Here is a 23,164-nt window from a genome sequence, read left to right on the forward strand (position 1 = left end):
GTGTTTCTCACCTAATAACCTGTAGGTCCTTCACAGTGTTGACAGATCCAAGCTTGTGCAGATAATCTTGTCAGCTGAGAATGCAAGCATTGTCTGTGCCATGCTTGGAAGACAGCATTCCACAACACTCCGTCCTCTAGCTCTGAACATTTTCTCCATATCTCTTTTGTGATGTCCCCTGAGTCTCGGAGAGGGTATTGTAGATGCTCGTTTAGGATTGAGTATTGTGTGGTCACTTATTCTCCACACTTGGACCAGTAACTGCTACCCACTGTGGAAAGAAGCTCTTTGACCAAAGCTGACAGCAGCACTAGTTTATGGGCTAGACATAAATGTTTAGAAGACAGGCACATCATGGTCCATTTAGCACAACAATAGTAGTAGCTTCTTCACTAAAGCCTGTGACCTCAGCTATGGGCTTTTTTGTTCAGGTTTATAGAACTAAATGTGAACTGACCCCAAATTGAAGCAAAAAGTGGTTGATCATGCCTTTAGTATTTATTGTGCCAGTAAACTTTACTGGTAGGTCAGTAGTGTATAGCATATAGTGTCCACAGTTGAATAAGACTGCTGATGACATCTCCAGCAGCCCATGTAGCACCTTTTGGCAGTATTTAACATTAGTTATCTGGGAGGAAGTTAGCTCAGCTTGGTTATTTACGTACTATAACTAACCTTGTCTTTGGCAATAGGATCTTAGCCCTCTAGTTTTGGTGGGCAACTAAAAGCAAGGACAAATAGCCTGTATTGTTATAGGGGCTATATAGACCTCCCTGGCCAACAGCTAGCTTACAGAAAAAAGGCCTAACTATGACTGTGCATTCAGTTCACATGAGTTTTGGATTATCAGGTAACCTAATTATTTAAATAAATTTTACTGAGAAGCTAGTTAGTTCACTGTTACCACAATTCAATAAATGTTTGTTTATTAAGTAGTTATATATTGGGGCCGGAGAGATTATACACTTGTAATCTTAGCTCCAGGGATGCAGAGATTGGCATACCATTGTATCCTACGCTGTTGAATTCTAGGCTAGTGAGACTCTTTCTCAGCAAGGTTGGTAGCACCTTTGGAACAATACCTGAGGTGATCTCTGGCTTCTATGAGATCACATGTCTCACACATGGACACCACCTACACACATAATCATACGACTGTTTCTCACATTTTGCACTTTTTTTTCTTGCTGCTCAGCGTACAGATGTTAGAATAAAATTGTCGGGCTGTGGAGGAAGAGGCTGCATTTTGCTGCTTCCGTTTTTTGTCTTCCTAGCTAACTTGTTAGCTCTCTGTGGTCATGGGGCTGAGTCTGTTGCCTTTATCAGAAGTTTCATGGTGGTCTGGTGAAATAAGTGCAAGTCTGATAAGCCGGGTTCAGTCCTTAGGACCGACAGTGGAAGGAGAGAACTGACTCCCGAGTGTTGTGCACATACATACTCCCCTCTTAATGTCTATCATACACGCGTACAGTAATAAGAAAATTTGTTTTCATGATAATAGAAAGGAAAAGGAGAGGTCCAGCTTTGATCCCTGCTGCCACCACCACCTACCACCACCAGGGGAAGAAAAGAATCCATTCAATTCATTCTTTTGGGCCAGTGACCATGTACTAAGTTGGCATTGCAATTGTCAGTGTAACTTCTAAAATAAGGTGTATGTTAGTAATTTGGTAAACTGAATGCTGAGATACATACCTCATTTGTGTATATTGTATGTCATATGATAGAGTTTTTTACTTGAAAGCAGTGTTTCATTGTAGAGCAACCATGGTGACTTTGAGATGGAAAACTCCACTGTCTGTGAAGGATGGTAATGACAGTTTTGTACTGAGTGACATGTACCTACCTAGAACACTTGAGTAGTGATCGAGACTGTTTCTCAAGCAGTCCTTCTGAGGGTGGAGGAGGTTTGACTCACATTCTGAGATTTCTGATAGATGGACCGTTGCCAGCTTCTATTTTCTTGTAGTTTTTTGTTTTTGTTTTTTAGTTAGGTGTATATGTATGTGTCTGTATGTAGGCGTCTGCATGTGAGTACATGTGTCCTCCAAGGACAAGCATGTGCTCTTCACTGCTGAGCTGATTTTTTTTTTATTTGTTCATTTTGTTCACAGAATAGCTTTCAGGATATTTAAATCGTGAGGAAGGAGTTAAGAATTGATAAAGTAAGGTGATTTGTGAGTGATGGAGACCTGTGGGATTAGAGTAGAGGAATGGCAAGTTTAGAAAGTTTAAAGCCATTGCTGAACAGATGGTCCAGTATGTTAACAATAGCATTGTGTTATTTCATTTCTTACAGAACTGTACTTAATCAATAGACTATTCTTGAATGAGATTGTGAGTTGGTGTTTTTTTTTTCAGAAACGATGATAAGAACATATCAAATAATAGGATTCTAAGTTCTTTGTGAGATCTACCTATTAATGTAGTTTATTTAAAATTATGCCATCATATAAATATCTCCAGTTTAAAAGTGGTCTGTTTTGCAGAAGAATGTATAGGATTGTTACAAATTAAATGAAGATTTAGATATGATAAAATTAAGATCTTTTTATTACGTGATTCCAATCCAGAATAATTACCTAAAATACTGTAATCTGGGGACTGGAAAGATGACTTGGTAGTTCTTGCAGATGATTTGGGTTCAGTTCGGAGCACCCACATGGCAACCTCACAACAGCCTGTCCCTCTAGTTCCGAGGGATCTAACACTCTTCTGGCCTCTGGGCAGCAGGCACACAGGTGGTACACATACATAGTTGCAGGCAGACACATAAAGTAAAATAAACCTTTAAAAAAAATCTCAAAATTTTAGTTTTCATTAAGGGTCACTGCCAGACTCAGTGTGTTCAGACTCTGAACTCTTCACCTAGTGATAGTATGAAGGGGTCTTTGGCTGGTTTCTGCTGTTTTGCATATTGGATTCATTGTGATGATAAATGTTTCATTACCTCTTCAGTTGCTTGAAATTAAGTTTCATTCAAGTGCCTTGTTTTCTTGAGCTGTTTAAGATTTTCACATGAAAATCTCATTTGCCACTTTCTGTCTTATTTTCCATGCAGGTCATGGTAAAACCCCCAAAGATGCAGCATCTGTTCGAGCCACGCATCCAATACCAGCAGCCTGTGGGATTTATTATTTTGAAGTAAAAATTGTCAGTAAGGGAAGAGATGGGTAAGTGTAAATTTTGGTGGGCATGACAATTTTTTTATTCCTGGGTAGTTATATTTGAAATGATTCATAAATGTTTATGATATAATTGGAAAATTGTATTCTTAAACCTTGGTTTTGGAAGAATAGACTCTAAATATCACAGTACAGCAAATTGGTCCTGGTTCTGGTTAAGTCCTAGTTGAACTAAAGCTTGAGTTCATGCTTTTTATCAGTCTTTTCTGGCAGTTCATTATGAAAACTGAGAGTTGAGGTTTAAGCTATAAAGTGACTAGTTTTTCCGAGTTCTGCCAAGAGGCTAGATCTAACTCATGGTGAACAAAAACAAAGCCAGTAAGTGACTTGCAGGTATTGTAAAGGGTGTGGTGTTTAGAATTTTAGGTGATACTTGGAAGATGGATGTTTGTGTTGTGTGTTCTTGATTAGAAAGCTTCCTAGGAGGTTAGTTTAATACGTGGTATGGAAACTTCAGAGTGAAAATGCTGGTTGATTATGGAACCAGCTTTTGTTTATTGCTTTCAGTCTTAGAATTGATGTGTGTGATATGTGTGTACATCAGAACTACTTATGGGACTATTAAAATATAGTTTGGGCCTTAACTGGAATGTTATTAGAATTCACAGAAGTAGAGCTTTGGTAAAGTGTAGGCATTTTGAGAAAAGTCCATGGGGAATTTTGGTACATATTCCTTCCTGGTTCTCTCAAGTCATACTATTTTTGAACTTCATTGGGATGTTAGAGAGTCCTTTAAGCAACCATAGAGTCATTCATCCAGCTGTTAAGATATTGGGCTCTTCCAGTAAGTAAGTTGACCTGTATTTGAATTCCTCTTGTTGGTTTACCTGTGTTTGATTAAAAAAGTGTCTAATACATTATTCTTCACTTTGCTGAATATGCTCAGTGCCAGTGGTACTGAAAGTAGACAAGTAAAGCTTGAGCTTTAATGTCCTGTTTTGTCACCTGATCACACAGAACGTAAAACTAGAAATTCCCAAGAGAAAGCTTCTGAGAGAGACATTGGCCTAACTCTGTAGTTGTATGTTCGGCTTACTTGGCTACATAATGCTGGCATTGTCATGATGACTCCCAGGTATCTCTAGCTTTCATTCTGTGTAGTCCATCCATAAATGACCTTGGCCTTATATTTTCTTGGCTACAAGTACCTGGAACCTTTAGTCTAATGCTGTGTTTCATTTATTCCCCTGAACTCCAGTCAGATAGATATATCTACTGAGTTGCTCCACAGTCATTAAATTTAGCCTCTCTGAAATGCTTTTCTCAAAACCAGTTGGGTCAGTGTTTTCACTGTTGGTGTAAACTTGAGGTCTTCCAATTTTTTTCTTGTCTCCACTGCATCTCCTGTAGTTGGATGGGTCTTGACAGTTTAGCTCTGGAGTTCCCCCAGGTGGTTGGTAATTGCCTCCCAGCTGCTCCATGTTTGTAATTGTTACCAGTGTCTTAAACCTGACTTGATTTTGTCTTTTCCTTAAGAAGCTAAAATAGAGCCGGGCGATGGTGGCGCACGCCTTTAATCCCAGCACTCGGGAGGCAGAGGCAGGCGGATCTCTGTGAGTTCGAGACCAGCCTGGTCTACAGAGCTAGTTCCAGGACAGGCTCCAAAGCCACAGAGAAACCCTGTCTCGAAAAACCAAAAAAAAAAAAAAAAAAAAAAGAAGCTAAAATAGGAAACTTTTTATCAGAGTTTATGATGTGATTGGATCCTGTGTAATTTTCATTCTTACCTGTTTGTAGCCAGGATTCCTCATCCTTCTTTTCCTCTTGTTTAAGATTGTATATGTTTTGCATGTAGTAAATTTGGTCCCTTTTGGTGTAGAGTTCTGTGAGCTTTTGTAAATATGTTCAATCATAACCACTATAACTAGTGTGTAGAGTAGTTCCCTCACTCTCTGTCCCTTGGTAGATGACCCTTTCCCCCATCTCCAGCCTGGCAACCACTGATGGGGTTTCTGCCTATCCTTTGCCATTTCTAAAATGGCATATGATGAAATCATAATATTAAACCTTCTAAGTCTGCAGTATTTGCTCTTCATAACTCTTAATGAATTGGAGATCCATCCTTGCTGCTGTATATTTTGGAGAACAGTCCTTATTGTTGAGGGTATGGAAGATTAAACCAGTATGCTAACCCAGTCCCCAACTGAAGGGTAGGTTTTCACAATGGTAAATATAACCATTTTTTTCTGTAAATGCAACTTTTCTTTTCACTTGGATAAGTATCCAGGAATAAGATTGCCAAAATGTAGTTAAAACATATTTTTAGCCCTATAAGGAACTGTGAGATAATTTTTGCAAAGAAGCAGGCCTAATTTGCATTTTCACCAACAGTGTATGAGTATTCCTCTTGATCTGCCTCAGTGGCATGTTTTGTTGTGTTGTCAGAGTTTTAATTTTTTTGGCTATTTTTTCCACCTCTTTAAAAATTACCTCGGTAAAGTATACAAACCACTGTGACACTTTCTTAACAAAACCTGCCATAATTACTTTGTCCTTGTTTTCAATGTTCTCATGGTTTCCACTGTTGTAATGGTGTTTGTTTTTTCAAATGAGAGCTTCTTAATTCTCATCGGCTCTTCCTCTATAAGGCAGTTTCTTGACATGTTCTGCTCATGTGAGCTTAGGTTTTTTTAGTTCTTTATATCTGCCCTTTTCTTTCCCCCTAGTTAGCTTCCTGTTCCCTCTTCATATTTGCCATTTCAACAAATCAGTTTTTAAGGTCTAACTTCGGGATATCTTTTTTGTATGTGTGACTGTCTTTATCCCAGAATAATATTGTGTCCCCTTTACCTTTTGATCAGGCTAATGATGGAACATACACTCTTTTAATTGTCTGTGTACTACTGATTTAAGTGTAGGAATATTTCAAATCTTGAATTTAGATGAGTAATTAGTTTTTGTCTCTATTTCTGCCATTCTAAAATGGCATATAAATACTACTTAAGTAGTCTTTTAAGTGTGGCATCTTCAGCTTAACGTAGTGCATTTGAGATGCAGTTCTGCTGCAGCATATATTGGAGATGATGGCGTGGATGAGCAAACTAGTTCACTTACTCACTCCCCAGTTTCCTTGGAGAGAGGAGTGTCCATCTGTTTGTTTATTTCATTTTAAGTAGAATTTTCTTTAGACCATGTTTAAGAATAGAACAGGTAAAATTATTTGAATCCAATATCTTAGCTTTCTAGAAAAATTGTCATTGATGAGTTTACTCATGAAATGGCAGGATTTAGTATGATTGCATCTCTGGACACTGAAAGCTAACAGGCGGGTTGTGGTGTTAAAGTGTCGAGTGTGTGAAAATGCTGCACATTGTTTCTAGGTCTGGTGAAGAGAATTAGGAGCATGACTGTGGTGGGGATTTTTTTCTTCTGCCTAGAAAATAAGACTTGAAGGAAATTTGTTTTACTGTATGAAAGAATATAGTTTATTTTTTGAGTTAGCTTTTTATTTAAACTGAGTATATTTTTATTTTTTAAAGATTTATTTATTTATTTTTATTATGTATGCAACATTCTGCCTCCATGTATGCCCGAACGCCAGAAGAGGGCGCCAGATCTCATTACAGATGGTTGTGAGCCACCATGTGGTTGCTGGGAATTGAGCTCAGGACCTATGGAAGAGCAGCCTGTGCTCTTAACCAATGAGCCATCTCTCCAGCCCTGAGTATAATTTTATGTGTAGTCATAAAAATAAGTTTATAAGGGCAAATTATCTGACCAGTAACCTGTGAATTTATTAATTTAAAAATAAAAACTGAACACATTTCATAACAAAAATTAAATTGTGTTATATACATGACCATATTTTTAGGAGACATAGTAAGGGTATATTTTCACTTTGTGTTTTTAATATTGATCAAAGGCTGGTAAGAAATTTTTTAAAATCATTTTCTTTATGAATGTACTTTCAGGTTAGGAGTTTCATTCAAGTTTTTAAATTACACACGCCAATAGACATAGAGGTAGCAGAGAAAGTTAATTCAAACTGTGAAAGATAATATTTTATTTGAGAACTTTCAGTTATAATTTATTATGCGTATGATATTTTTAACTCTTCAAACAAAATATTGATACCACTGTTTGACAGTGATTCTGGAAGAATTGGCAAGTGCTTCAGTCTGTATTATATTCCTCAGTTTTCCTGCTGGTAATAGTATACTCTCAAAGTGTTCCTTTTATGCTTATTAACTTTATAAGCTATTTTTTATGAAGAATAGAAAGTGTCCTATCTAGCCTTGAGACTATCCAAAAACCAGAAGGACTCGGACTAAAGAGATGGCTCAGCAGGGAAGAGCGTGTACTACCCTTGCAGAGGACCCCACCTCAGTCCTAGCGCCCGTATCAGACAGCTCACAACTGCCTTCTAACTCCAGTTCCATGGGTTTTAGCACCTTCTTCTGGCCTCCTCAGGCATTGACTCAAGTGCACAAACCCACATTTAGACACATTTACACTGATGTAAAAAAACAAAAACAAACTAGAAGGGCACCTCCTAGTTTCATTTTTTTTTAAATCAACAACTGAATGCTTACAGAGGAAGGTGTAAGCAAAAAGAAAATAATGTAAACAAGCAATATGGCTATCAGCTTAACTGATGTCTGTTGGATACATTGCATGCTTAGAAGGTCAGTGAGCCTAAGCAGCATTATGGTTGTCTAGGGAGCTTTCTGACATGCACTAGAAGAAACTTAAGGAAACGTATCCAGGCTGGTATTTAGAAAGTACAGTGGGATAGGGCAGAGATCAGTCACTATGCAAAAAAGCCTTTAGATTAAGACGGTCTGTATTGAGTAAAGACTGAGATTATATATCGGGGAACTGAGGAGTAATTCTGGCTCAAGGAAACACATGTATTAAGGAAGTAGTATATGCTAGCCCTTTAATATAATTAAGAAATTGAGAGGCTTTGCTGTAGAAAAACATTTCACAAGGTGGTAAATGACTAAGGTAGTCTTGGGTAGAGTATGAATTTGTGTGGTCTTTGGCAGAGGCTCTTATACCCTACTGGGATTTAGGGGGTTGTAATGGAAACAGACAGAAGAAAGAATGGACTTAAATATGAGAGAGCCTTGATGGCAGTTCTAAACTTTATAGTAATAGCGGATCATCTTTGTTTTTAATAGGAAAGTGAGAGAATATCCATATTCAGCAATACCACTGGGAACTAGGAATGAGTACCACATGTAATAATGGCAGTGTGCAAGGTAGCTAGAAAGAGTATGGCCGAGGAGTAGATTACAGTAGGGATGATAAGGGAAGAAGGGGTTTATGTGTCAATTACCTAATATGTACCACAAACTTGGGTAATGTAGCAGCAGGCTGCTTGTTTGTCCTGGCTGCCCAGAACTGAAATAATCACAGAAACTGTATTAATTAAATTACTGCTTGGCCCATTAACCCTAGCTTCTTACTGGCTAACTCTTACATTTTAATTTAACCCGTCTCCATTAATCTATATATCACCACGTGGCTATGGCTTACCAGGTAAAGTTCTGACTCCACCTCCTTTCTCCTGGCATTTAGCTTAGGTACCCCCCCCCCCCCCCCCAGCATTGTTCCCCTATAGCTCTGCTATGGGCCCAAAGCAGTTCCTTTATTTATCAATGCTGATCACAGCACACAGGGGAATCCCACATCAGGGTAAGAATTAAGATTAACAAGGTTTTAGAAGGATAAAGACAAGAACCTGACTAGTACACCTTGCAAAATTTGAGAAGTGAACAGTGGTAGAGGTAGCTGGGGAGAGAGTAAGCATGATGACTCTGGGGTCTCTGGCTTAGAGAACTAAATAGATAGAGGTGTGATTAAACAAAGTGAAAAATTAGGAGTGTGGATTATGACCTGGAATTGATTAGGCTTAAGCATTGCTACTTTGGAAGCTTGTCTGACCGCCTTTCCATCTCCAAACCAGATCATGATCCTTGGTAATTGATCTCAACCCCATCCTGTGCTTTTCCTTCATAGATTTTGTTGTGTTCATGTTCCTGTGTTTAAAAATCTACCTTCTTTTTAGTGTTGGCACTAGAGGAAATCCTATTTATATTTAACTATCTCAAACCTTTCTTTTGTTTCACACTTAGTGTCTTAGTTAGGGTTTCTATTGCTGTGAAGAGACACCATGACCATGGCAACTCTTATAAAGGGAAACATTTAATTAGGATGGCTTGCATTTTCAGAGGTTTAGTCCATTATCATCATGGTGTGATATGGTGGCATGTAGGCAGACATGGTGCTGGAGAAGGAGGTGAGAGTCTTACATCTTGACCTGTGGGCAACAGGAAGTGGTCTGAGACATTGGGTGTGACTTGAACATATATGAGATCTCAAAGGTCACCCCCACAGGGACACACTTTCTCCGACAAGGCCATACCTACTCCAACAAAGCCACACCTCCTAATAGTGCCACTCCTTTGAGCTTATGGGGGTCAGTTATTCAGACTACAACATCTAATTTGATGGTAAATGTTCCCTGATCAGAGAAGCAAAAGTATTATGAGATTAAAAACCTTAAATTTGAACTGTATGTGATGGTGATTACCTTTGCCTTTGAGAGAGACAGAGGTTGAGTTCAAGGCTAGGTCTCATCTACATAGTGAGATCCTTTCTCAAAAATAAGAACAAAAAAGTAAAATTGTAAATTTGTTGTGTCAGCAGTTTACATGTGCAAGATACTTGTCTGCACTCAGTTGGTAAGAATTCTGTGTTTGCTGCAGAGTGGGGAATTATGGTAAAGTGGAAAAACAGTCTCAGTTGAGATTACCGATGAGAGAATGTGTAAATGGATTGTTTTAGTTCAGACTGGATAAGGAAGGAATAAAACTATGAGAGACTCAAATCAAATGAGATATTTATATATTGTTATTTTTTTGTAAGGTTTAAGAAGTTTGTGGGTGGGTGGGGTTGAGATGGATTTGCTAAAGATGCCAGGGATATACATCACGAAACAATGAATGATAGAAGAGAAGCAAAGCTTCCTGAGAGGGTGTGTGTGTGTGTGTGTGTGTGTACACTCTGTGTATCTGGATGCAAAACATCCTAGGTAAATATATTACCTGAGCCAACATGAGCCTTTCTTCTGTACAATGCTAGAACTGTGAACACTGCATAATTTGAATGAGCAAAATTGTAAGCTATGGACTTTGAGTACCTCTTTGTGCACATTTGTTTGTTTTTTGGGGTGGGAAATCCTTCCCCCTTCTCCCCCACCCCACCCCACCCCAAACAAGGTTTCTCTCTGTGTTTTTCCTTGGCTGTCCAGGAACTTGCTCTTTAAACTAGGCTGGCCTTGAACTCATAGAGATCTGCCTCCTCTGCTTCCTGATTGCTGGGATTAAAAGTGTGCACCACCAACTGTCAGGCTCGTACATATGTTTTTTAAAAGAATTTTTATTTCATATATGAACTCATAGAATCTGTGACAGCATGCACAAGTCCTGCACAAGTGTATGTCAGAATTCTAGAAATGTGTGTGGACACTGCTAAGAAAGGGGGAAAGTCAGTTTTTTCAGTGCGTGACAATAAGTCTGCCAGTCACACTCTGAGGCAGGTTACATCAGGACAACACAAAGGTACTCCATGGCTTTTTTTGTTTTAGGAGAGAGAATATAAAGTTGGGTGGTTGAGGGTAAGGATCTGGGAGGGGAATGTATATGTGATCAAGTATGACCTTTTTAAAAAATAATAAAATAATTTTTGTTGCATTTAGTTTGTGGGGTGTGTGTGTGCGGGTGTGTGTTGGTGCATTTATGCCATGTTGTGTGTGTAAAGGAGATGAGAGCACAGCTTGAAGGGATTTGTTTTCTTCATGCATGGGTCCTAGAAATTGAATGCTAGATAGTCACTGTTGGCTGCAAGTGCTTTACCCAGGTAACCATCTTGCCAGCCCACATTTTTTATTGGTCATCCAACCCTTTCACTCTGAAATATCTTTACCCTTTTAAAAAATTACTTTTATTTATATATGTGTATGTGCACGTATGTGGGTGCATGTGTGCCACTGCATGTGTTTAGAGACCAGCAGACAGCCTACAGAGGAGGCTCTCTTCTTTTACCATGTATGTCCTAGTAATGAACTCAATCTTCAGGCTTGGTGACAAGAGCTTTTACCCAGTTAGCAATCTCACCAGCTCTACGTTTAGTTTCAGGGCCAGGTATGGTGGTGCACACTTTTAACCTAGCAGTTGGAAGACAGAGACAGGCAGATCTCTGTGAGTTCAAGGCCAGCCTACTCCACATGAGTCCTCTAGGCCAGCCAGCCCTTGTACTGAAACCCTGTTTGAAAACAAAAACAAAAAATCTACAAAACTAAACTCAAATTTTAATTTTACTTAATTAGCATATACAATATTAGATTTCTTTATCCATTTTCATACTTAGTTTTGACTGATGACTCTTCACAGCTTCCTGCTCCCCCCATCTTTCCATTCCCATATCTTTTTCATATCTTGTGTTCTACTACCTTCTTGGATCGTCTTCTATGAAGTCTCTTTTTATGTCTCTCATGAACCCCTTTCTGGTTTCCTGGCTTCTATAATACTCCCACATAAATGCACATATATAAAAATTAAGAGCTAGAGTTCTCATATGAAAGAGACCATGTGTTGTTTGTCTTTCTGAGCCAGAGTTATCTCATATAATACAATTTTTTAGTTCTATTCATTTTCCTTGTTTGAGTCAAATTCCATTGTGTATTTGTACCACATTTTAAAAAATTGGTTCATCTCTTGAGGGAGCCTTAGGTTGATTCTGTTTCCTGGCTATTGTGAGTACAGAGGAGCAATAAGCATGGATGCTCAAGTGTCTCTGCTGTGTTTAGGGAGTCCTTTGGGCATATTCTGTGTTGTCCTTGTAGCTTTTTTGAGAATGCTCCACAGGGATTTCCATAGTGACTACACCAGTTTACCCTGTTATCAATAGTGAATAAGTGTTACCTTTTCCAGTGTCCCTGCCAGCACTGTTTTCTTGATGATAGACATTCTGAAGGGTACAATGGAATCTCAATGTAGCTGAACTTTCCAGATGGTAGAGGCAGTTCCTTCTTTTGAGATTTCTATTCAGTTCTGTAGTCAGTGCTTTGATTAGGTTGTTTTCTTGTTGCTGTTTTTTGTTGTTGTTTTTTTTTAAGTTCTTTGTGTAATCTGATTATTTTCTGTCCTGTGTATAGTGGGCAAAGATTGTCTTTATTTTGTAGCTTGTCCCTTCATTTGACCAACTATTTCCTTTGCCGTTTTTCCAGCGTTGACCATGTCTCCTGAGTGCCTGATCGTCCTATTCAGACAGTCCTTGTTATGTCAATATCTTGAAGTATTGGCCCTCCTTCACAGTTAGATGCTCTGAGCAGTTCCAGAGCATCTACCACCTCTTAAGCTAAGGGCTTGATCCGTTTGAAATTGATCTTTGTGCATGGCTAGAGATAAGGATCTAGGTTCATCTTGTGTGTAGACATGGAGTCTTCCTGGTTTTGTTTTTGAACAGGCTGGCTTTTCTTCCTTAGTTTTGGCATTGTTGTTAGAAGTCAGAGGGCAGTAGTTGTGTAGGTTTACATTTGATTTCTGCTCTGGGGATCTGTCTGTTTTTGTCTCAGACCATATTGTTTGTCACAATGACTGCAGTGTGACTTGAAATAAGCATTGTTCTTTTTCTGAGGATTGCTTTGGCTGTCTGAAGCCTTTTGGGCTTCCAAATTAATTTTAAGGTAAAGTTGTTTATTTCTGTGATAAATGATGTTAAAATTTTGATTGGAAATCTCTAGATTGCTTTTGCTTACTTGCATTTTGAATTGATAAGGAAGGATGGAAGCTGCACTTTTGTTGGAGAGCAGGGTGAATTCTTTATCTTAGTTAATGTGTGAAAGGTGACCTGGAGATACGTAACCAGTATGTTCCTTAAATATTCTCCAGTTGTTGTTGTTTCGGTACACTTGAAATCACAATTCAATTCTTGCTCTATCAGTAATTTTATACATAGCAAATACTGTTTTTAAATTTTTTTCAGTTATAAGGTATTAACATTTTTAATTGAAAGGTGGAAATTTGTGAGACAGAACTTGTGAGACAGAAAAGAACATAAATATTTGTTACTGTGATGATGGTGATAATTTTATCAAACCTATGGCTTCATGCTCTGCCCAGCATAGATGTGCTTGAAAACCCCAATGGTGGGTGGGGGTGCTGGAGAGATGGCTCAGAGGTTAAGAGCACTGGCTGCTCTATCAGAGGTCCTGAGTTCAATTCCCGGCAACCACATGGTGGCTCACAATCATCTGTAATGAGATCTGGTGCCCTCTTCTGGCCTGCAGGCTGAACATTATATACATAATAAAACTTAAGACAGAGAGAGAGAGAACCCCTTATGGTTCTACAACCCAAATTAATTATGCTGGCATTGTGTGTGTGTGTGTGTGTGTGTGTGTGTGTGCGCGCGCACACACACACACACACACGCACATGCAAGCTTTATTTGTCTGGTTGGTTGGTTTTTCGAGACAGGGCTTCTCTGAGTAGCCTTAGCAGTTCTGGAACTCATTTTGTAGGCCAGGCTGGCCTTGAACGCTTCTGTTTTATTTTCTTATCCTGTTTCTCTCTATTCCAACTTATTTTTACATTAGTCAGAGAAATAGGGCTTAAGGTGTATTTGGGTCACAAAAGAGAGACTTTAAAAATAGGTCATTAGCCAGGTGTGGTGGAGCGTGTCTTTAATTCCACCACTCAGGAAACAGAGGCAGGCAGATCTCTGTGAGTTCAAGGCCAGCCTGTTCTACAAAACAAGTTCCAGGACTGCCAGGGCTGTTACACAGAGAAACTTGGTCTTGAACAACAAAAATAAAAAACAAATAAATGTTATTGTGTACCACTACTTACATGTTGATTTTAATACAAGTTTAATTAAGAGTTCAGAGAAAATTCCCTTTTAATACTGTCTTCAAGATACCTATAATTTTCTATTAAAACTTCTAGCATTGTATGACCTTGTTTTGATATACTGCTTGCAGTTTGTTATACTTATTTTATAATTATTACTTGCAGTGCTATTTCTTTATTTTCCTTTTTTTAATGAAAAGCAATGTGTTTATCTCATATGTTGCTTGAGTATTTGTTTACTTCTGCTGGACTCAGGTGAGAGTAACCTTCCAAAATTAGGAAAATGATTTGTCCTTGATCTTCGTGCTTGATCGAGGAATCCAGTGGATGACTTGGTGATTGTTTGAAATGATTTAAAATGATTGAGGAGTAGTACTTGGGGCTGTGTGGAAAAAATGAGTTAGTGAAAAATTGAACTGCTGATGGGTGAGATGATGGCCCAGTGGTAAAGGTGCTTGCTGCCAAATCCGATGACATGAGTGAGTTCAATCTCTAGGACCTGTTCGGTGGAAGGAGAGCCTGTAACCTACATGTGAGTGTGCTGGCCTGTCCTCCCGTCTGTCAAATGTGCCAGGCGTTGTGACACACTCTCTTAATCCTATCATTTAGTAGGCAGAGGTAGGTGAATCTTCATGAGTTTGAGACCATTCTGGTCTATGTAGTAAGTAAGTTCCAGGCCTAACTAGGGCTACATAGTGAGACCCCATCTCAAGAAACAAACAAAACCAAAAATGAACTGGGGAAATGCTTCCACAGGTAAAAGCAGGAAGCTGAGGGCGTACATCTTGAACCATAAGCATGAAGCAGAGAAAGCAAACTAGAGATGGCGTAGTCTTTAAACTCTTAAAACCTTTCTTTCAATGGAATACTTCTAAGCCTCCCCCAAATGCCCAGGATTATAGACGATATCTCCTTCGAATCACCACACCTGTTGAGTCTGTGTTTGTATCTGTTGTTCACAAATAGATGTCACAAGTCCAGCAACAGTTGCTGGAAAGGCAGACCTTTCTCCACCAAATTACCTGTGTTGTTTTGTTAAAGATGAGTTTGCTGTATTATTGTGGGTCTGTTTTCCAGGACTCTGTTTTGATCCAGTGAGAAATAATTACAAGCTCGTTCTTTTTAAACTTTGAACCTGGTTGTAAATTGCAGCTTTTAAGCAGTGTAAGTGTTTGAAAAGCCCCCAAGTCCTATAAGTAGCTATTGTTTATTTCGGCAGTTCTCTCAAGTCCTTGCTTTAATCTGAAAAGTACATTGTCACTTGCTCTTTATCTTTTAATAACCCAACTTGGCTTCATACTGACTCATTCTGAAATTATTTTTAAGATCCTAGCCACCCCAGAGGTCCCATGGGATTGCTGTTTAGGCTGACTCCTCCAGTGTGACCCTGTGGTAGCCTGCTGTCTTGTGCTGCTTAGATACTGTATACTAACTTTTGTATGTGTCTACTTAAAAAAAAAAAAAGAAAACAAACTATCTTTATTCATTTTACATACCAATCCCAGCCCAGTTCTCACTCCCTCTCCTCCTCCCATCTCCTTCATCTACCCCACACCCCACACTCCTATCCACTCCTCAGAGAGGGTTAGGCACATCCCTTTGGGGAAGAACCAAGGCCCTCCCTACCATCTCTAGGCTGAGCAAGATATCCATCCAAAGAGAATAGGTTCCAAAAAAGACAGTATGAGCAGCAGGGATAAATCCTGGTGCCACTGCTGGTGTCCCCACATTCTGCCCCAGCCATACAACTGTCACCCACATTCAGAGGGACTAGTTTGGTCCTATACTGGTTCTTTCCCTGTCCTGCTGGAGTTGGTGAGCTCCCATTAGCTCAAGTAAACTGTTTCAGTGGGTGTCCCCATCATGGATGGCCTTGACCTCTTTGCTATATTCTCACTCCTCCCACTCTTCAGCTGGACTTTGGGAGCTCAGTCTAGTGCTACTTTTTTTTTTTAAATCGTTTCCCCATGTCATTTCAGTTTTGTGAGTCTTCATGACCATGCTCTTTCTACTGATATCTCAACAGAGATATTCTTCAGTTTCAATGTCTAGTGTCTCCTAAATTCTTTAGCGCATTATCGGCTGTTTTGAATTCCTAGTTTGAAGTTTCATCTTCTGTCATCACTTAGTTGGATTTGACACTTGTTTTGCTTTTCTGACTGTACTTTTTCTTGCCCTTTATGTGTTTTTTTATTGGAATTTAGGAATTAATTTCTGGGTGACAGAAACCCAGGTAAACAGTCTTTAAGATTTCTTAGGAGTTGGGTTAACAATGCAAAAAATTTATTCTTATGAAGTCTATTTTTTCTTGTTGCTTCTGCTTTGGATGTTAGATCTAAGAGATCATTGCCTGAGACTAAGTCCAAAAGATTTTGTTCAGTGTTTGAGAATTTTATAGTTTTAGCTCCTCCTTTATTTTCTACTTCATTTGAGTTAATTTTTATGTGAGTACACATCCAGTTGTTCAAGCACTACCTGCTTAGAGATTGTTCTCCCCCTATTGAACTAACTTCTTCTTTCTCTCTGTTATCAGTTTACCATAGTGCTGAGCTTCCCGGTGCATACCTTCAGGGCCAGTTTCAGCCATATAAGGATTTTCTGGGCTAGCCCGCAGTACACGTGAGCCTGTCTTAACAAACCAAAGATAAACAGACCAAAACAAAGTCATCTTAACATAGATTAGATGCTAATTTCTGGGTTCTAAATTCTATTGTAATGATCTCTCAAGTCCAAATATAGGAGTATTTCTTCTTGCCTGCTGTATTTTGTAGTATATTTTGAAACTGGGAAGTTTGAATTCTCTAGTTTTGTTCAAGATTGTGTTGGTCTCTTGGGAACACCATGTATTTCTGTATTTTAGGATCAAAAAATCAGGTTACGATTTTGGTAAGGACTGTTTGAATCCCAAGGTCAATTTGCCATCGTCATGTTAAATATTTTAATTTTTGATCATGTCAGTCATTTATTTAGAATCTCTTTAATCTCTTTTATTGATCTATTGTAGATTTTAGTTCTTAAACCCTATACCAGTTTAGCTATATTTATCCTATATTCTCCCTGTTTTGTATTATTATATTTTTATACATATTTAAACATACACACACACACACACACACACACACATATATATATATATAATCCCTCAGAATTTTTTCTTTTTTTTAATTGACCTTTTTTTTTTAAATTTATTCTTGGGAATTTCACATCATGTACCCCAATTCCAGTCATCTTTCAGTCCCTCCATATCTGTCCTTCACCCTTGTAGTGTCCCCCCCCATGAAAATTAAAAAAGAAATAATAAAAATTAAAAATAAACATACAATTAAGAACATTAAAAACAAAAAAACCAAACAAACCACTTTATTCCTCTGCCTTTCTCACCTCTCTGTCGCCTCTTCATTCATCTTAGTGACATTGGGAGCTGCTGTGTATCATGCAGTTCACCCTTTTGTCCAGTTTACTTGGAAATGTTCATATTATAATGTGCTGCTGGTCAGGTCCAAGGCCTCTTGGCTTCTGGTACATTATCAAAACTGGACCCTCATTCATTGAAACTCCTCTCAGGTATCCTGCTGTTACCTTGACTCATGGAGATTCTGTGGCAGGACCAGTCCCTTCTCAAGCTTCAGCAGGTCATGTAGATGGGATAGATGTTAGGGAGTGCCAGCTCAAAGCCCTGAATATGTGTCTGGGTGGTATCTGAGTTGGTCTGAGAGACCACTCCCCTCAGACAAGGAGCAGAGTCAGGTCTCCCATGCCCATGGGGGAAGCAGATAACCCCCCAGATAACCCAGGGTCTATGAGGAGCATAGGGAGCTCTGCACTACCCTCACACCTGCATACATGGTTTACATGGGCCCCTGTGGTAACATAGGCAACAGACATGGACACAGACCCCAGCTGTGGCAGGACCACAGACCCAGACATGGCCAGCAGCAGCATCATGGTCCCTGGTGTCGGCCTAGACACTAGACAGTCACATGCCCTTTGAAAATAGGAGCCACGGACCTCAACACAGACCCCAGCAGTGATAAGGCCACAGACCCAGACATGGCCCTCTACCACCACTCCAGCCTTGTATATCAGTATGGCTCCAAGTGGCAGCTCAGGCCACCCTGATCTATATGGCCCTGACCACAGCATGACCCTCGGGCCCCAACATGGCCTCAGGTGTTGGCCCAAACCCCAGGCATCTGCATTGCCTTCAGTGCTAGCTGGAGTTACCCAGATATGGCCCTTGGCAGCACCTTGGACCTAACCAACGCTGTGGCCAAGGGTGATAGTGCAGACCACTCAGGTCGGCTGGTTCTGGCAGCAGCACATCCCTCGGACCCCAACATGGCCAGAGGTAGTGGCCCAGAAGCCAGGCATTCTTGTGGCCTTTGATGGCAACACGGGCCATGGACATCAACACAGATCCCAGCTCTGATAGGACCATGGATCCAGAATGGTCCTTGGCAGCATGCCAGGCCCAGATGTCACCATGGCCTAGGGTGGCAGTGCAGGGCAGTCAGATATGTATGGCCCCAACAGCAGCATGATCCTGGCTTTGGCTTGGGCCCAGTCAGCACCTGTGGGCTACAGGTAAGGCCACAGAATTTTATAGTCACTTCTCTATGTTTAAATCAGATAGAAGACAAATTTTCTATATATTTCTTTAAGATTTTTTTATATTTTTATTTGTATGTGTATTTGTGTTTATGTGTGTGTGAGCACAGGTGCCACAGCACATGGGAGTGGGTTCCTTCCTTCAACGTGTTGATTCCAGAGATTGAACTCAGGGGTCAGTCTTGGTGGGCAAGTATCTTTCCCTACTGAACTACCTTGCCCACCCATTATTATTTCTTGTAGTATATAATGCTAACAACAAGTTCTCACAGTTTTTGTTTGAAAACTTTTTAATTTCTCCTTTTTAAAAGAACAGTTTAGCTGAATACAGAATTATTGGTTTGCATTCTTTTTCTTCCAGCAGTTTGAGTACATTCTCCCACTGGAAGCTGGCATCCATAGTTTGGTTAAAGTCTACTCTTACTCCCTTTAGGTTAAATTACAGTAATTACTTAAAACAATAATAACAGTTGTGTGGAAGTAATAACATGAAGACATAAGACATGATGAAAATAGCAAAACATAAAGTGAATAGGCTCTTCAAAGTTAGGTCTTACATTGTCAGAATGTGATAAAAACACTAACTTGAATTAATATACAAAAGATAGATTTTTAAATTTATAAGATTTAAAATTTAAGTAGTAGTCAAAAAATTAAAAAGAAAAAGGTTGCCAGGTGCATACCTTAATCCCAGCACTTGGGAGGCAGAGGCAGGTGGATCTCTGAGTTTGAGGCCAGCCGCTAGTTCTAGGCCAGCTAGTACTGTTACACAGAGAAACCCTGTCTCAAAAAACAAACAAACAAAAACAAAGAAAATAAACAAAGGAAAGAAAGAAAGAAAAAAATAGGTAAATGGAAGGGGGAATATAGAACAGATGCTGAGATAATAGGCATATATCTTTAAGTCTGCTAATTTCTGGTATGCAGTGTTGGGCACAACTATAACTTAATTAAAAATACTTAAGAATTAATAATTTGAAATTTTCTGTCTTGAAATATTGATCTGAAGAAATCGTTGACTGTTACTTTTCATAAACATGTAGTGCCAGGACAGTAAATTTCTTGCTCGTCTATATAAACAAATTTTACTACCATTGAGTTTCTTGCCTTTTCTACTACACAGCACCCTGAACATTTATCAACTGTTTGGTTATCTGTGTGTTACGAGGCAAACCCAGCTATACTGTGTTTGCAAACTTCCCTCTGCCCCGTAACTTTCCTCCCATGGCTGCACAGAAACTTTTAAGCTGTAGCCCTGTGTCTTAGAGTTTCTATTGCTGTGAAGAGACACCTTGACCATGGCGATTCTTATAAAGGATTAGTCCCTTATTGGCATGGTGGGACTTGGCAGTACACCGACAGATGTCGTTCTAAAGAAGGAACTAAGAATTCTACATCTGGATAGGCAAGCAGCAAAGAGAGACTCTGGGCCAGGCCTGAGCACCTGAAACCTCAAAGCCTACCCCCAGTGACACAGTTCCTTCAACAAAGCCACACCTTTAGTGAGCCTAAGGGGGCCATTTTCATCCATACCACCATACCCTGTGACACTTGCTTCTCACCTAAATATCAAACTGTTTCCAAGATAAAGTGTCTAATTTATTGTAGTTTATAATTTTGTTTTGTTTTGTGTTTTACAAGACGGGTGTCTCTGTAGCTTTGGGGCCTGTCCTGGAATTCACTCAATAGACCAGACTGGCCTTGAACTCACAGAGATCTGCCTGCCTCTGCCTCCTGAGTGCTGGGATTAAAAGCGTGTGCCACCACTGCCCAGAGTATTTTATAATTTTAACACATGGAAAATCATGGTTTTTTTTTAATGTATGGCAAAGGTTTTGCATGCCATATCTCATTTTTTCCTATAAGATCTTTTTAAAAATTGTTTTTGTTTGTTTTTTATATGTATGGATGTTTTTACCTATATCTATGTTTGTGTACCATGTTCATGCAGTACTTACTTGCAGTGGCCAGAAGAAGGTGTTGGTTCCTCTGGAACTGGAGTTACAGATCAGTTGTAAGCTATGGGTGTTGGACATTGAACAGGTTCCTCTGCACTGAGGTATCTTTTCAGTCCCAGCCCTTTAGTTCTTATTCTGCAATTTCATATAGTATATATTTTTTAAGAACACATGTCATGGTATAGAAGTGATGGTAATTGCTTTATCTCACATCCCATTTCCTTGTTCTTTCTTTTATTCATCTTCTTTTTATTTTTTTTTTAATTTTTTTTTTTTTTTGGTTTTTCAAGACAGGGTTTCTCTGTGGCTTTGGAGCCTGTCCTGGAACTAGCTCTTGTAGACCAGGCTGGCCTCGAACTCACAGAGATCCGCCTGCCTCTGCCTCCCGAGTGCTGGGATTAAAGGCGTGCGCCACCACCGCCCGGCTCATCTTCTTTTTTTTAATGTTTTTCAAGATAAATTTAACCCCTTATAACGGTCATGACTATATAATAGCTACAGTGGTTGGCTTTGCTAGCTTGACACATGTGACCTGGTAGGAATATGTCTGTGTTTTTCCTAGTGAAATTTCATGGTCCTTTGTTATGGTTTTGTCTGCTATAAATAGTAACTGTTTGGGTCTTGTGTAATGGTATCGCACTGCAGTTAGAATTTGCCTTTTCTTGATGACTAATAGCACAAAATAGTGTTCATGCCAGTGGGTATTTGCAGTGAGAACAACTGTGGTTTTTTTCCCCCTACCTTATGGCTCTCTTTGTATTTAACTTATTTAAAGAAATATTTTCTTTGAATCTACAATTTTTTGTCTTTCCAAGTTTGGAAAATTGTTGTGAATTATTCTTTTCTGCTCCATTTCTTTTCTTTCTGGTGCTCTGGTTTACATGTACGTTAGATGTTTTAGTACTGTTCCAAGCACATCCTCCCATCTCTAGGCTCCACCTCCCCCCCCCCCCATTTTACGTACATTGCCATCTTCTATCTTGCTATTAATCATATCAGGAAATAGTCAAGTTATTTTTGGCTCCAGGATTTGGTTTATTTTAGTCTGTTGTTTAGGCTGCTATAATAAACTACCTTACACTGGGTAATTTATTTTGTAAACAACATTTATTACTTAAAATTATGGAGACTGAGAAGTCAGAGATCTGGGCATCAGCAAGTTTGGTCTCTGGTGAGAGTTTTTCATAGATAGTGCTGTGTCCTCTTCTGGTCATGGCGCTCCTCTCCCTGGGACACGGGTTTTACAGGCACTAACCCTATTCCTAAAGGGAGAGCTTCTGTGATCTAATCACTACTCAAAGGCCTCACTCATACCATCCCATTGGAAAGTACCTTTCAACAAAGGAGAAACACAGACAGAAACAATCAGACGCTCCCAGTTCTTCTTGTTCTTTTTCTTCTTCCCGAGACTTCCTATTTTTCCTTTAAAACAAGCTGTTTTTTCTCCTTTTTCATCCTGAGCATGTTAACAGCTGGTTTGATTTTTGTATGTGCCAGTCGTATTTTCCTGTTTATTTTTCTTTTCTTTTTGTCAAGTCTTTGTTAGTTATAGCTGGGAAATTGTGCAAAATATAGATTTAGAAAATCTCAATAACATTTAGTTTCTGATGATCATTTTAGTGATTTTTTTTTCTTTGCCGATGATTGCTTTGGCCCATGCATTCATTTGTTTCTGCTGAAATACATCCTTAAAACATTCTTTGATAAAGTCTATTTTTGGTAAATGATTGGTTTTTACATGCTTTGATACTGTCTCCTTTTCTTCTCAGTCTTACTGCTTTCCTTGGGCATTCAAGTTTGAGGTTGGCAGTTAGTAGACCTGTACCCACCATGGTTTTTGTCATTAGTTGTTGAGAGTGGATGTCCAGTAACAAATATCACTTGTTGGTTAGTGCCTCTCCTCCCTAGTAGCTTTTTGCATTGCATCTTCTATTGATTTTCTAAATGTAAATTAATGTTTAGCCTTCTTAAATGGTGTACATTTTCATTTCAACAATACTCTTTTTAACTCTGGCAAACTACTAGATAAATGATCTCGGCAAAGAGGGTGTTCCACTGTTTCTTTTTTTTTCGTCTTCTAGTGATTATGGATTCTCTTTCCTTATAAAAATCCCTATTTACTAACAAAAATAAGATGCTGCCAGGTTCATGAGATGGGTTATAGGTCAGTGGGTAAAAAGCATTTATGCAAAGATTGGCAGCTTGAATTGGCTCTCCTGAGCCTACTTAAGTGGGAGGAGAGAACCAGTAGTGTGAAGTTTTCCTCTGACTTATACATGTGTGACCTCTCACCCCCACTCTAATGACCAACAAGTAAATGCTGCTATTCATTGAGTTGCATCATCCATAATAAAATCATGGTATTGTTAATTTTGTTTTATATCTTAGAATTTTGTGGCCTCATTTTCATTAGGAAGCTTAATATTTATCTTTTTCACCTATTTTCTGTGCAGATTAGCATTTTTATTTTTTATTTTTATTTTATTTTATTATTGTTTGTACTCATTCCAACTCCTTGGACCTGAGTCTAAAGAAGGGAGGTTTTCAACCTTCC

The 23,164-nt window shown here is 39.1% G+C and overlaps 1 protein-coding gene across 1 annotated transcript in view; it reads left to right on the forward strand.

Annotated features, from left to right (window-relative positions):
* The window catches only part of Ranbp9 (RAN binding protein 9), an 82,599-nt gene that overhangs the window by 12,235 nt on the left and 47,200 nt on the right, over positions 1-23,164 (forward strand). The window contains exon 2 of the mRNA XM_041632619.1: positions 3,062-3,173. Coding sequence (XP_041488553.1) covers positions 3,062-3,173 — 112 coding nt within the window. The remainder of the gene's footprint in view (positions 1-3,061; positions 3,174-23,164) is intronic.

This window comes from Microtus oregoni, unplaced genomic scaffold (assembly GCF_018167655.1).
Source record: "Microtus oregoni isolate MIOR12 unplaced genomic scaffold, Mior012 000042F_ref0000377, whole genome shotgun sequence".
Lineage (NCBI taxonomy): Eukaryota > Metazoa > Chordata > Mammalia > Rodentia > Cricetidae > Microtus > Microtus oregoni.